Source organism: Trichomonascus vanleenenianus (assembly GCF_965637985.1).
Source record: "Trichomonascus vanleenenianus strain CLIB 3782 genome assembly, contig: TRVA0_064S, whole genome shotgun sequence".
NCBI lineage: Eukaryota > Fungi > Ascomycota > Dipodascomycetes > Dipodascales > Trichomonascaceae > Blastobotrys > Blastobotrys vanleenenianus.
This window is the reverse complement of record NW_027481823.1, coordinates 7,298-22,375: the sequence shown is the minus strand read 5'-3', so window position 1 is coordinate 22,375 and position 15,078 is coordinate 7,298. Positions and strand designations below refer to the sequence as shown.

General features: G+C 48.0%; 5 protein-coding genes across 5 annotated transcripts; 1 reads left to right on the top strand and 4 right to left on the bottom strand.

Annotated features, from left to right (window-relative positions):
- Positions 1 to 752: 752 nt before the first annotated feature.
- Positions 753 to 4,175, top strand: TRVA0_064S00232 (beta strand repeat-containing protein; the record flags this gene model as incomplete). The annotated part of the gene is made up of 1 exon (XM_076687581.1): positions 753 to 4,175. One exon carries the CDS (start codon positions 753 to 755, stop codon positions 4,173 to 4,175), a length of 3,423 nt encoding a protein of 1,140 aa, XP_076538180.1.
- A 154-nt stretch (positions 4,176 to 4,329) lies between these two features.
- TRVA0_064S00210 (uncharacterized protein) lies at positions 4,330 to 6,771 on the bottom strand (the record flags this gene model as incomplete). Its single annotated transcript, XM_076687580.1, has 1 exon — positions 4,330 to 6,771. The coding sequence occupies one exon, from the start codon at positions 6,769 to 6,771 to the stop codon at positions 4,330 to 4,332; it is 2,442 nt and encodes an 813-aa protein (XP_076538179.1).
- Positions 6,772 to 7,686: 915 nt separating this feature from the next.
- TRVA0_064S00188 (alpha-hydroxy acid oxidase) lies at positions 7,687 to 8,826 on the bottom strand (the record flags this gene model as incomplete). The annotated part of the gene is made up of 1 exon (XM_076687579.1): positions 7,687 to 8,826. One exon carries the CDS (start codon positions 8,824 to 8,826, stop codon positions 7,687 to 7,689), a length of 1,140 nt encoding a protein of 379 aa, XP_076538178.1.
- Positions 8,827 to 9,283: 457 nt separating this feature from the next.
- On the bottom strand, positions 9,284 to 10,738 carry TRVA0_064S00166 (uncharacterized protein; the record flags this gene model as incomplete). Its single annotated transcript, XM_076687578.1, has 1 exon — positions 9,284 to 10,738. One exon carries the CDS (start codon positions 10,736 to 10,738, stop codon positions 9,284 to 9,286), a length of 1,455 nt encoding a protein of 484 aa, XP_076538177.1.
- Positions 10,739 to 11,883: 1,145 nt separating this feature from the next.
- Positions 11,884 to 14,244, bottom strand: OPT1 (OPT family oligopeptide transporter; the record flags this gene model as incomplete). The annotated part of the gene is made up of 1 exon (XM_076687577.1): positions 11,884 to 14,244. The coding sequence occupies one exon, from the start codon at positions 14,242 to 14,244 to the stop codon at positions 11,884 to 11,886; it is 2,361 nt and encodes a 786-aa protein (XP_076538176.1).
- Between the last annotated feature and the right edge of the window lie 834 nt (positions 14,245 to 15,078).

The following is a 15,078-nucleotide window of genomic DNA, read 5'->3' as shown; positions in this document are numbered from 1 at the left end:
CACTTAGAATACGGCATAGTTTTTCGGAATAACTTTTTCCCTTCGGAGCATCAATGGGACGCACCCACTGCGTTTCGTTAAGTCTCTGATTAGATTTCCTTCCTAAACTGAACAAACTGCCACGAGTTTCTTATTCATTTATCTGAAAATAAATATCGTATCTTTTTTGAAGAAATAGTGTATATTTGCAATTGTTTTGTTTTCTACATATACTTCTTATGCCGCTGTATCGTACTAGTCTGCACGTATGTCACGCTTCAATATTTGTAGGACATACATAGGACGACACATTCAATGTTGTTGAAAACATGACGGCACGCCAGATTTCAACAGTGCATATGTTACAAAATGTGTACTACAATATGCAGAATTCCGAACCTCAAGATGCTTTTAATCGCTAAATTTAATGGATCAAAACGGTAGTCTGCTGTGTTGCTGTTCTAATTTTTTGATAATTTCGCTTTAACGCGAAAGAAAGTTCATACCAGGCAGGTATTATATCGGCAAAAAATAGACGCGGGGTCCTCCTAACGGACCAACTTATCTTTCAAACCGGCGGTAGCTGCTAAACATGTATGATCCAAACACAATTTAATCGCCATAAGATAGTCAATTTAAACCTGTTGCATAACATAGTTTCAATACATGGCTCTCGTTGTCAATATCCAGGTTTTTGAACGTATATAATGGGTCAAATAGCTTATATCTAGTGAGTTCATTAATTTCTGCCGTTCAAAGCAGAATAAACAAGAATGAAAAAGAAGCTTCTCTACGCCGTGATCGCAGCTTTTGTTTCCGGAACTGAAGGATTAGCAATCAATCCATCTAGTGGAATTGGTGAAAATCAGCCACCACCGAGTCTTTCCGGGCCGCCTCCATCCATTTCGTCGGGGAATCCACCTTCAACATCTCCAGGTCCTCCCCAAGAACGGTCAGGATTCCCATCTGGAGATGCCAGGCGAATTGGACATCTTCCAGGACCTCCACCTGAACATACAGGATTCCCATCCGGACATCCTCCAGGACCTCCACCTGACCTTACAGGATTCCCATCCGGACATCCTCCAGGACCTCCACCTGAACTTACAGGATTCCCATCCGGGTATCTACCTCCACCTCCTCCACCTCCTCTCTCTGGATATTCAGGATTTCCATCTTGGGATGCCAAACAAAGTGATTCTCATCTAAGCCCTCCGCCTGAATTTTCAGGATTTCCATCCGGGTATCCACCTCCACCTCCTCTCTCTTGGTATTCAGGATTTCCATCTGGGGATGCTAGACCAACTGATGCTCCTGCAGGCCCCGGTCCGATTCCTTCACATCTACCATCTATGGGGGATAAAGAGCCACCATATCTGTCAATTCCACGTAGCGTAGAAAATCCTACTACTTTTTCCTCCAGGACAAGAGCTGCTGTCCAGACCGCTTCAATTGACGTGGCGGCTCTTTGGAAAGGGCATGCGGTAGAGCTACACGAGCGGGGAGGCGATGAGGGTGCCTGCGCAGATTGCGAGCAAAAATGTACGACCTGTGGCAATACCTCTGGTACCTCTGGTACCACGGGCAACACTAATTCTGGCCCCAATACCTCTGGTTCCGGCAGCAGCAGCGCAAATGTCAACGGCAACACGGGAACAAATGGGAACGGAATGTGCACATCCGGAGATTGCAGCGACACGAACAATTCAGGCGCTGGTGAGTGCACTTCTGGGGACTGCAATGGAAGCGGCCATTCTGCAGTTCCAGTCAGTCCTCTGCCAGTCAACTCTCTGCCAGTCAACTCTCTGCCAGTCAACTCTCTGCCAGTCAACTCTGTGCCAGTCAACTCTGTGCCAGTCAACTCTGTGCCAGTCAACTCTGTGCCGGCTGAATCGCCAGTCAATTCGCAGAATTCAATGGCCAATATTCCAACATCGGTAAACTCACAGGTCCCTGTGAACTCGGCTATCAATTCGGGTGTAGCATCGTCTGGGAAACCAGTGAATTCCGAAACATCAGGCACGTCTGGTTCTGGTAGTCAAGGGTGTACTTCAGGGACCTGCAATACTGGGAATACTGGTAATACTGCCAATGGTAATACTGGAAATAGCGCCAACATGGGTAGTACTGGAAATGTTCCGAATACTGGTAACACCGGAAATACCGTTAACACCGGCTCTACTGGTTGCACTTCGGGCAATTGCAACAATGGAGCCCCTGTTAACAAAGTCCCAGTTAGCAGTGGTAACACTTCTGGAAAGACAGCTACTGGAAACACCAATGTTCTCACTGGGAATGCTGGAACCAGTGCTCCTGGAAGTGGACCGCAGGGCTGCAATTCAGGCAGCTGTAACACAGGCGTATCGTGGAACACAGGGTGCACAAAGAACAAGAACTGCGCAAGTATGACCTGCAAGAATCCGAATTGCCAGTATGGCTGTAAGTGGGTTTGCAACAGGGGCAGCTGCAAATCGGGTGCGCTCTGTGCCGGTAGTTGTGTCCAGATATGTCTTCAAAGCTCCGGGGCAATTAACGGCCAGGGTGTTGTCAACTTGGCTCCAAACGGCAATTATCAAGGCGGCACGAGCACCAATCGAGGTATTGTGGTCACTGGACAGGTAGTGAATAATATCCTTATTCAGAACCAAGTAAGCCAGGGCAGCACAGTGCAGGGAACAACTAGACAAGCTAAAAACCAAGGAACTACCAATACTGGAAATCAAGTTGTGAAGCAGGGGACTACTAATACGGGAACCACCAATACCGGCAACACTCAGGGCCAAGTCGTGAAGCAAGGGACCACCAATACTGGCAATATTCAGGGCCAAGTAGTGAAGCAAGGAACCACAAATACTGGCAATCAGGTCAAGCAAGGGACCACCAATGTCGGTAACACTCAGGGTCAAGCAGTCAATCAGGGAACTACAAATACAGGGACGAACACCCGTAATCAGGTCGAAAAGCAAGGGACGACCAATACGGGCAACCAGGTTAAGCAAGGAACAACCAACGTCGGTAGTCAAGGTGAGCTCACAAAGCAGGGAACCACCAATACTGGAAACACGCAAGGGGAAGTCGTTAAGCAGGGAACCACGAATACTGGTAACCAGGGCGAAGTGGTTAAACAAGGAACTACCAACACTGGTAATCAGGGCGAAGCCAACCAGGGAACCACCAACACTGGTAACCAGGGTGAAGTGGTCAAGCAAGGGACCACAAATGCCGGTAAGCAAGGCGAAGAAGCTAAGCAAGGGACTAATACGGAAAACCAAGGCACGGTGGCTAAGAAGAACGGAGATTCTGGTAATGAGGACACGAACAATAACGAGGAAAAAGTCAGTGGCACGAACACAGGCAGCAGTGGGAAGACCGATATGAACAATATCTCGGGCGGAGAGAGCAGTGGTAAAGAAAATACCGAACTTAGTGGAGGCAAAGATACCACGGGTTCCGCTGATACATCGAACGAGGGCTTGAGTGATACTTATGGGAAAGACACGACAGGATCCACTGATACTTCTGGGAAGGATACGACGGGCTCCACTGCTATGACTGGTAACGATTACACTGGCGACACTTCTGGGAAGGATACGACGGGATCCACTGATATGACTGGCAACGATTACACTGGCGACACTTCTGGGAAGGATTCGACGGGTTCCACTGATATGACTGGCAATGATTATGCTGGCGATTCGTATGGCGACAATGGTGACTCTGGTTTGGGAGACTATGGAGGAGACGCAAACTCTGGTGCCGAAAGCTCTGCCGATTCCAGCTCTGGCGACTCTGGGCTGAGTGACCTAGGAGGCGATTCCAGCTCTGGCGACTCCGGGCTGGGTGACCTAGGAGGCGATTCCAGCTCTGGCGACTCCGGGCTGGGTGACCTAGGAGGCGATTCCAGCTCTGGCGACACCGGTGGTCTAGGTGACTTGGGAGGCGATTCAAGCTCTGGCGACACCGGTGGTCTAGGTGACTTGGGAGGTGACTCAAGCTCTGGTGACATAGGAGATGGTTCTGGGCTAGGTGACCTAGGAGGCGATTCCACTGATAGCAGTGGCCTGGGAGACGCTGGAGACCTTGGAGACAGCGGCGGATTAGGTGATGCTGGTGGACTGGATGACGCTGGTGGATTAGGCGATGCCGGAGGAATGGATGACGCCGGCGGATTAGGCGATGTTGGAGGAATGGATTAACTGCCGTAGTTTTCTCCTTTATTGACGAACATATGATATTTCTATTCAATAGCACACACAGAATTGATGGTTTTTAATACTCACGTATGATTCTTTTCGCTGGACTGTATATACCATCATTTACAGCCACGATCATAAAAATCGATTATTATTGTTACAGACCATCTTGGTCATTCATCATAACAGAGACAGGAGGAGAAATCTCAGGGAAAGGATAAAGGAACCACCGCTCTAGTTCGGCTCCAAGATCAGTCTCCGACCAGTCTGGCAAATCATTAACATTTCGCAGTGGTTCAGCTTCTGCCGCAACTTTCGATATCGCGGATAGACCATCCATGTGTGGGTCTTGAAGCGGCATAGATACTGGAGGGTTATAATCAGCAGCAGTCTGAGAGGCAGGGGGGAGGCTAGATTCGCGTGAAGGTGCTCTGCTTCGCGCATGGGCGTTGGCGCTGGGCACAGAGGTATTGGCAGCAGCACCACTAACAGCTACTTTGTAAAGCTTTGGATCCAGTGGTAATAGAGATTTGACTGGAGCAGCGTCAAGGTCGTGCTCAGAGAAATGTTCGTCAGTAGCGGAGTCAACACAATTGTTCCAGTTTTGGACATTCGTCTCGTGGAGAATTTTCGAGTCCATTTTAATCGCGATAGACGTGCCTTCGATTTCTGTTGGCCGCTGAATCATTAGACTATCGGATTTAGCAATTTGTGCCCATATACAGCCTTCAGGGCCATGTCCACCCTGTTGCATGTGAGGTGAACTGCTGGCAAGGCTATGGAGAATGTTAGATGAAGCCATTTCAAATACATTCCTTATACGCTCGTTCGAACCAGCCTCAAGCGCCGAAAGAGTCTCCAGCATTGCCGTGCAGGCCTGGATTTGCAGGAAGATCTCGACAAATGAAATGCAAAGTTCGTGCGAAGTGTGCTTATCAGCAAATTCTTTGAGTGAATTGATAAAAGTTAGGCCACACATGAAGAGGTTCTGCACGGTCAGCCACGAGAATACTGCGGAAAGATCTCGATGCATCGTCTTGACTAGTTTCATAGCCTCTCCAGCAGAATGGAACGCCACATGCAATGCCTCGTCAGACGGATTTGGGCGATTAGGCGATGGTCGAAACAGCAGAACAACTGCAATGTGGAATTGCAGCTCGGTCCACTCTTTGGTGATTAGTGGCGTAGCATAGGTAAAGCTATCACGCCATAATCGCAGCTGATCGTACATGTGCCACATCCACGCCGTAGTATTCTCCTCTACAATATACTCGTCGTCCATGACTGGAGCGTATAGCCGCTTGTGGATGTCAGATTGGAGCCGGCAAATTCGAAGCTGTTGCACCTGCGCTACTTTCAGCTGACATACAGGGCCGGGGCGAATTCCATTCACAGTGATCAACCGGTCTTCTACGAGTGCGGGGATCTTAGTTGTGATCCAGGAGTCCGGTATGCTAGTCGGACGGCCCATTACAGTGGACAGGATACGATCAATGCAGTAGCAGGTCCAAAACACCCGACGCCGCAGGTCCAGAGCCAAAGCATCAAACTCCTGACTAGGGTTTGGCTCTGCGTAAAGACCCATTTCGGTAGCGAAGCGCATAGCAGACCCGGATAGCTGCCAAAGGTTCCCCGATTTCGGGACTAGCAAGGTGTACTGCAACAATAGCAGGATGTTTTGGATCTTTTGAATGCCTTTTCCGCTCAGTACCTGGCTCAGAGACTTGCACGCCAGCTTCCAGAAATCATGCGCATAGCGTCCAATTTCCGACATGGACAGATGGGGCCGACTAAGCGATGCGAGGGAAACTGCTATCACCATGTTCACCTGGAAACTATCCTGGAGTGAAGCTTCGTTGGGACGCATTCTGCACTTCTCCAATTGCAATTGGAAGACACATTCATGCAAAATTGGGTGTGCGCTACCCATCCACGTAAAGTAACGTTTCGCCAGACGCGCAAGGAGCCCGAAGTCGTACGCGGAGATATTAGTCCCCCGCGTTCTGCGAGCTCGCTTAAGGAAATCCCTCCCTAATTTGGCTATAGCCATGTTTTCATTCTGGATAAACTGCTCCTTATCTCCACGTCGGTTGTGTGGGTATTGATTCAATTCTACGCTGAGGTCATCGCTGACATTGGTTGCAGGGCCTCCTCCAGACAATGAAGAGGCTAGCAATGCCTCCATAGTGTTAGTAACCAGTGGACTAACAATCCTCTCTACATTATCTTCATTTGAGGAAGTCGCAGAGTGGTCACTTTCTGATCTGTTGCTCTCACTGGCTTGTTGCTGGCGGGTATTACTAACTGGACTCCTAGACGGTGATCTCGCATCCGAAAGCCTTGGCCGCTTCGCCGGGAGCTCCAATCCTTCAAGACCAGGCTCTCCATTTCCACCAAATGCCCGTATCCTCTCCTCCAGAGTACACACGTAGCTTCTCGTCACTGCACGGCCCAATACCCGGTCCTTATTCATGCACTGTACGCCCGCCTTGACACAGTTGGCACAGGACGGCAGCTGGGAATCGCACTTGGTTTTCCGCGAGCGACACCGTTCACAGGCTGGAAGTCGTCGCTGAGTGGGCTGACTTTCTTCAACCATTTTCTCGTCAGATCATAATCAATGGCCAGAATGCAGCAGAGATTCGTTATTATGTACAGGACCCATCCCATCCCAACGGGGGACCTTTTCCGGGTGGGCGGCTGCAGGAGTTGCGGGGTGCTTCGCACGATTGAAGACATTTCTGAAATATTTGGAGGGGGCACCCCACTTGATTAAAACTCTCCTTCATCTACTGGAGTGGTTTTTTTATTTGAATAATTTATAACCAAAAAGAACTGCGGTATTTGTTTTTATTTTCGTAGTGTCAGTAAAATTGTATCATGAATTGGTGGTTTTGGCGGAACAATATAATTTACTGTACCAACTGCGATGCCGGGAAAAATTCGGGTACATGGAATAATTTCATATGTAGACGAATACGACAGTAATGAATTATGATTTCAAACTGTAGAAGTAAATATTGTTCTCTTCTTGGTGGACACCGGTGTCACCAATTTCTGAATCCTTAAAGTTGTCAACCCGCGTCCCTATCTTTTGGTCTATAGTGAAACGTTGATAGCAATTTAATACAGCTATCGGAAAAACTCGAGCGCTAATTTCGTCGGCTATTTTAAAAATAGCTGCGGCTATCTTATCGGAACTACCTCTAAATGTATATTTTTTATCTTATCAGGTTCTACCTGTATTGTACGCATAATATATTTAATGCGTCATACGCTACTATCATTCCAAATCTTCCATAGGCACCCTGAGATGAACTTATTTGAACCCTGTGATGTACGTAGTATAGAATATCGACATTTTCAATAATCCGTATCGATGAGCTATGGAAATTTCGTACCAGCACTCAGTTATTTCTTTTTATATTATCAGAATCTATCAATTAGCTGAAGGGAAAATCGCGTGTCAGCAGTCAATTAAGGAATTCTAATTTTCGTCTATTCGTTTTTGTGATTACAAATTCGCCGTGATCTGTCGAGACACCTTGTAAAGAAGACCATCGTTACCCAATCGTGCAAGGTGCTCTGGCCTGATATCGCTAACCTTAGTGCATCCCATCAACGCCATCACAACTCGGAACTCATCATGCAAAATGTTCAATGCAAGGCTTACTCCCTCCTCTCCATTATATGCCAATCCCCAAAGCGCTACTCGCCCAACCCAGCAATGGTCCGCACCCAGTGCAAGTGCCTTGAAAATATCACTACCTCGTCGAATACCGCCATCAATATGAACTGGAATTCGACCCCTCACCGCGTCAACAACGTCCGGAAGAGCATCCAAAGTGCTCATAGCGCCATCCAGCTGTCGCCCACCGTGGTTGGAAACGATAATTCCGTCAGCACCTGCCTGGACTGCTAGCTCAGCATCCTCAGCAGTAAGAATACCCTTGAGCCAGATCTGCATCGTGGTCTTCGACTTGAGCTCTCGAACATAATCCCAAGTGATTCGGGCATCGTACTGAGTTCGGTCGTCATCACTCACCATACCAGTTCCGTTCTGAATGAATGGGAAGTTTGGGAATCGCAAGTGAGTAGGAAGAGTGAAATCGTTCTTCATCTCATTAAGTCGTCGTCCAAGCCATGGGCAATCGACACTAAGGAAAACCGCCTTGTATCCAGCAGCCTCGGCAGTTCGAATAATGCCAAGGTTAGTCTCGACATCCTTAACGGCACTCAATTGGTGGGCATATGAGATGCCGTAGTCCTTGCCCTGCAATGCAACCTCCCTAGAGGAAGTGTTAGTCCAGCTGGACAAAACCATGTTGACTCCCTTCTTCGCAGCAGCTCGCGAAGTTCCGAGCTCAGCATCAGCGTGAGCCAACCCATGGTTGGCGGAAGGAGAGAATCCCAGTGGGAAGGCCACCTTTGACCCAAGGCATTCAGTAGTAGTATCGACTCTTTCGACATCAACCATGACTCGTGGTCGGAGTCGGTACCGATCATAAGAAGACTGATTCTCCTTGACAGTTTTAAGCTCCATTGACCCACCATTGTAGAAGTCACGGACCATTGGAGGCAGCTTCAAGCTGGCCTCTCGCTCGAGATCAGCAATGCTGTGAACTTTGTCGTCGTAGGTCTTAGCTCGATTCATATTTTTGATTTACTGATCCTACCTATTCCAGCTCATGACAAATTTATACCTCATTGGTTTTCCAGAACCAAAATCTCGCCTGATCTGGATGTCCGATTCAGCTCGGACTGGGTCCGAAAGCCCACCATACTGGGGTCGGATCTGCTCCGATCAACCGAAAACAGCGATCGACGTCCGCTACCCCGCTTATCTACGCGTGGGGCATGCATATCACAGTGATACGGTATTACATCGCCGATCAGTGATAAGCTGCGCGTGTCTGAAAAGTAGCACCGTAGTGGGGTATGAGTCGAATTGACCACTAACATAGTTTTGTGGGGCCTGGCATGCTGATTATTGTACAAAAAAATCAGTCGACAAACTGAGGGGATTTTGAAGATCATGAAACGGGATGATCCCGAAGGTTAAACACAATAATATGCCGTTTAAATAGAATAAATACATCCGGACTATAAAATCATTGACTATTGTCCTCGCATGGGAAAGCATGTCCAATGGTTTCCTGTTTGTATCCCTCAATAATGGACACAATTGAGCCGTAAGTTCCGGTCACTGTAATATACACTCCAGCACAGATAGCAAACCAAGAAGCAGCCGTAATGACCATATTTCGTTTGGTAGTGAACCAATTGCGTCGAGAGAGTTTCATCCAATTCCACCGGCTGTCGCCTGGCTGTACATCATGGCTCCCCAGCTCATAAAGCGCCATGAACCCTGGGACAATCAAAGTAAAACTGGTTCCAAGAAGGGCCCCGATAAGACTCAGAAGATCGTCAAAGAATGGGACAGCTCCCGCAATGACAAAACCCACTGCAATGACAATGGCCATCATTCCGGACCAAGTTAACCAATGGATATAACTATTGCTCTGAAGGTGTTTGGAGTTTCGTAGAATTCGCACCATCGCGTACTTGGCGGCAATATGGGCTTGGAAAAAACATGCAAAAAATAGAGCTGGTAGAGAGACGCCATAAGCAATCTTCTTGATAAGTGGGCCAGCAGATCCGAGTGCTGGAGATGCAACGTACTGGCCGACTTTGGCGTACATGATACAGCCTATGGCGATATAGTTTAACACAACAAAGGCCTGGCCCATGTAAAGAGCCCTGATGAACTTTCGCTGGTCTCTCATCTCGGCGTGGATAGTGAAGAATGCAGCAGTACCGCATAGACTGAACAGCTGGGTCGATACGGTGGCACCAATGGTTGCGAATGACACGCCCTTTACTACTGCGACTACCTCCTTCTCAACTGGCTCGCCCGGTGGGGCGGCAGCGGGCACAGATTGTGTCAGGCAAGCAATTGCCACGATCCACACTCCAATGAAAATAGAAACGACTGCGACGTATCCACACCAAGCGAGCATCTTCATGGTTCGGGCGAAAAGAGCAACCAGGAATGCAATCCCTGCACCCATCGCGACCCAGGCCAGAGTACAGGTGGCATGATCAGTGAAGGCGTTGAATGCAATCCCGACGGTGAGTAGGCCTGCTCCATAGAAAAGAGTCCAGAGCAGCCATGATCCCATCCCCATGATCTCCCTTCCCGCAGTACCAAACAACAAATATGCAGCGTCTCCTATCCCGTAGACTTCGGGGTGGTTAAGACGGAATCGTCCGACGACAACCCCAGTCCAAGTTGTCATAAGACACAGAATGCACAGACTTATCAGTCCTGGAACAAAGCCCATGGCCTCGAACGTCTGAGGCAGACTAAGAACGCCTAGACCAATCTGGGTTTTGACGATGAGGATAGCGGCTCCGATGCATGAGAGTCCCCGGAAGTCTGGTCCTCCGTTTCTCTGACCAAACACATTATTGTCTTCAACTCCTTCCTTAACAGCCCCATATTCGAGGTCATCATCACTAATGGCTATATGGTCGATGTTTGAGGAATTTTTAGGGTCAGACATGCCGGGAAGTTTGCGTTAAGAAGTTGAACATTTGCCTAAGAGCAACGTCTGGGTCTTATAAACCTTTCCCCTCATAGCTGTGCATCCAGCGATTACTCCACACTTCTTGGGTGTTGCGGAGGTACAGTACGACGGTCTCGGGTCCATGTAGGATAGATACCGGCCGATCTAAGCTCGACAATTGATTTCGTGGCTGCGTTGAGGTGTTCCTGCAGGTGGAAAACTTTGTGACGCAGGTTATCGGGGTTTGCCCGATAAGTGAAGTCGGAGTGTCTCCGTAGGTGATTTTGCTCTCTTGACGCTGTATCTGCGATTAGTACGCTTTCATAGAGGCTTAATTTTATCAGTAGCCATATATATACACTCTTTTTTTTGTGTATTTGTAGTGGTCAGGAAAACTTTTCTTAGAATGGTGGTGATTGCCGTCACTTAATCTTTTTTACTATGCTTCGTAGAACTTCCGAACGACCCGTCTCTCGTCTCTCGATTCATCTCGGCGGGATTTGATAAGCGAAAGGATAGGGGATTGTGACATCACGAAGCATAATGCGGTACAGATCAGCAGGGAACATCGCAGTGAAAGATGAGGGAAGGCGGCTATTGCTTCCTCTTTAACAACCGCGTCTTTCCTTAGGTAAATCACACGGCATAACCAAATGGAGAAATCTTTTGTCCGGTGCATAACTGTCGAGGAATCGAGTCGCCTCTGTTCTTTGGCAATTGATGCGTTGATTCAGATTCTGTGGTAATTCAAAGAGGTCGTTGTTTTGTCTCCCATGGTCAAGATTTTATCAGCCTAATATGCGATCAAGGGTATTGTGTTGATATGACGAAAAAAAATAAACTCTTGAGTATCGTGTAACTAAGCTACGCAAATTTATCAAAAACAAGTAAATAGCTCGAATCCAGGCCTCCTCATTTGTATCACCAAGAACTATTCGCTACCGTATACAAACGAAACCTTCAACATCACGTAGAACTATGTGCCATTCTTCTTTGTTTAATATTCATTATTATGGGGTACTATTAAGAATACAATACACTGTATGAGAGCGGATAGCCAAAAAAAGGGACTACCGGTACATCTGAATGAGCGAACAAGTAATTATTATACACAAAATATTGCAACAAAACCAGATTAAACCTTAGTCATTGTAGTGGCAGTGGTCGAAGTTGCCTCCAAGGTTGTTACCCCACCAAGATGGGAAGTTATGAGCAGCACCAGAAGCACCAGCGACGGCGAACGACAGAACGAACACCATTACCTGAGCTCCACCAGTCAACCCTGCCGCAACAATATAATTGTACTTCTTGAACCAATCCGGGTAATACCTTCGGAGATACCACTGGGATACAAAAGCAACGACGAAGTAACTGGTGATAGAGGAGTTGACACCAACACAGAGCCAACCAATGTACCACACAAGGATAGGAACGTTGATATTCTGGAACCCAGCCTTGGGCCAGAATCTGTGTGCGAAGTAAAACGGAATTGGGCAGGCGAATCCGACCAATAGAGCCAATGGAACCCACTCGTATCTGCATCCAACGCTGTACATGTATTTGGCCAAAGCACCCCAGGAAATACCCTGAGTGTTATATTGCTGGATGTTCTGACCGGACCAAATAGCCGTACCCTCAATGGAAAGAAGAATCTCTTTCTGGTTAGTAACAATGGACTCCATCATGACGTAATTGAAAATAGCGCCAATGATTGTACCACAAAACTGCGCAACGAAAAGCGATCGAGGGGCAAGCTTAATGTACTGAGCCTGCTTCAAATCTTGAAGCATGTTGAACGCCTGCTGGACGGAATTGTAGCCATAAAGAGTGAAGTACATGTTGGCCACAGGATTACCCGGGTGAATGTAGCTACCAATCATCTGAATGACAGTCTGCATCTGAGTACCACCGAAGCCAAACATACCAACAAGGCCACCAAGCACTGTAGTGAACAGCGCGGCGAGAATCATGGCGACGATCAGAGCCCACCATGGGAGTCCACTTTTCCCAACATACAGACACACCAATGCCACTGCAAAAGAGAGGATTAGTGCACAAATGTACCACCAATGCGGAACCTCTTTATAATGAAGCATAGCTCGGAAGTGTGGGTCATCAGAGAGCTCTGGAATGGACCCATCTCGGTTCAATCTACCGTCGAACTCGCCCTTCTGCCAGAACTTCCAGTTGACCGACTTAATGACAGGCAAGGCATTCTTCCACGTTCGAGGGTCAAGGAATCCCAATGCCTGCTTCATAATATCCCAGTGGTAGAGATACATGTGAGTGAAAGTCGCAGCGATAGACAGGTTAGTGGCAATCAAATACACGGTGTAGGTAGGAGTCATATATGGCACGCCAACTTCCTCAAGAGCCCTAACATCAAGATTATTATTTGAATCCAGGATCTGAGTCTGATTGAACAGGACGTAGTTGCCCTTCTCAGATTCAGCAGTGTACAGACTCTGGGACAAGAATGGGAACTTTTGGGCCTCCCAAACGTTGCCATAGTACACACCAAGGAAGACGGCGATACAGAGGAAGTATCCCACAAGGTTGTTCATGGTTGCAACAATAGGGATGGTCATTGGGTTGCCAGTGCCAGCAATGTAATTCCAATCGAAACAGAAGGACAATAGGCCGAGACCCTCGTTACCATTGGTGCCGCCGAAAATGTTGGAGACCACAGAGCTGTTGGAAGCAGCCAGACATGGGATAGAAAACCCAATCAAGAGCTCAAACATCCACTCAGGGACAATTTCCCAAAGGAACATGCAGCCAAAGCAAAGGTAGAAGAGCTTGAGTCGTCTCTTGTTGTTACCCTTGTCATTGTGAAGGGCCTGGAGCGTTGATACTTGGGGCAGAATGTTTGGATAAAACATCTTGGTCGGATAAACAAGAGTCTTTCGCAGCACACCGATAATGCCGTAACCGAGAACCTGGGAAGTGAAGATGGTGAAAATACCAATCGCCTTGCCAACTGGTGCACTGTTAGTGTACCAAAGCTTTTGAACGGCCAACACTTCGGTCGCCAAAGCAGCGGTCGAAGCAGTACTGCTCATGGTAAGAATAACAACATGCTCCTTGATGTTGAACGGGTGTGGGTTCAGGAACTTGAGTGCTGGATTGAGCCACGTTAGGCCTGGTACAGAAGTATGTCGAGGGATAAGTGACATGGCCTCACCAAGCACGTACGCTATCAGGAGCAGGAAGATGCCGTTCACCAAAATGGTTTGCGGTTTGAAATAATAGATTTCTGCCAGGACCGCACCGAAAATAGAAAGACCAATGCCTAAGAAGACGGAACGGAATGTCCAGGGATTGAGGTCGGGATTGTCACTGGAGTCAATGACCTTGGACACAATTACTTCATTGGTGAGCTCTTCTTTGACCTGGACGGTCTCAATTTCCTCACCAGGGACGAAGACTTTCTCATCAAGCTTTGGGTTAAGCTTGTTGTCTTCACTTGGTGATATAGCATCGCTGCTTGCGTTGGAAGCCATGCTGCTGCGATGATGGACACATGGGTTTGGAGGCCGTGGTCCTCTTTTAAACACTTTCTCAGAAAGGGGGCCGGCTCATTACACCATCGCTCATGTCCACTCTGGCGCCGTGGATCTCCGCTACGGCTCGCCATGGGGCGCTCAGCTGCCATTGGACAGGCGTCTACCCCATTATACCGCTGCACGTCCCTGTACGGCAGCTGTATCTTATCATGATAGGGTCCCCAACCAGAAAGGCTGGTACGGCATCGAATAGATGCATACGATAATTCGGCCGTGCAGAATTCCGTTTCCAGAAGTGTTGAGCCCCTTAGCAGGTCGTAGCGTTACTTTTCGGTATAAGAACAAATGTTGATTTAAAATTTTAACCTGCCACCGCCCTTAGTAATTGGTAAAAACCCTCTCAATGGTCATAAATACCCATTGATTGTATAGAACCGGAGAATTACCTACCCACGGCAGAATGGCATAACGATATCTCTTTGCAGATGTCCTGATTCAAATCGGTCGAATCATTGGGGGCGAAAAGCTTGTTTCCCATTATTTCAATCCTCATCTCTGCATCTAAATCCCGTTTATCGCAAAGCAGTCCCCCCTCGAATGCAGAATTCGTCGGCACGGCTCACAGGGTTGCGTCCTTAGAAGCTCAGCCGCACGCGCCGTGTGCGGCTGAACAAGCTATTGTTAATTGCTTTTTTGTCCCGGGGATCATTAACGGTGGTACAAGGATCTCGCCCATTACGTAGGGATCGGCCTGTTTCTTTCAACGGCGCTAAGCGCTGGTACATGTTTTGCGGTACTGGCAATATACGGTTCATTTAAGTAAAATCGACA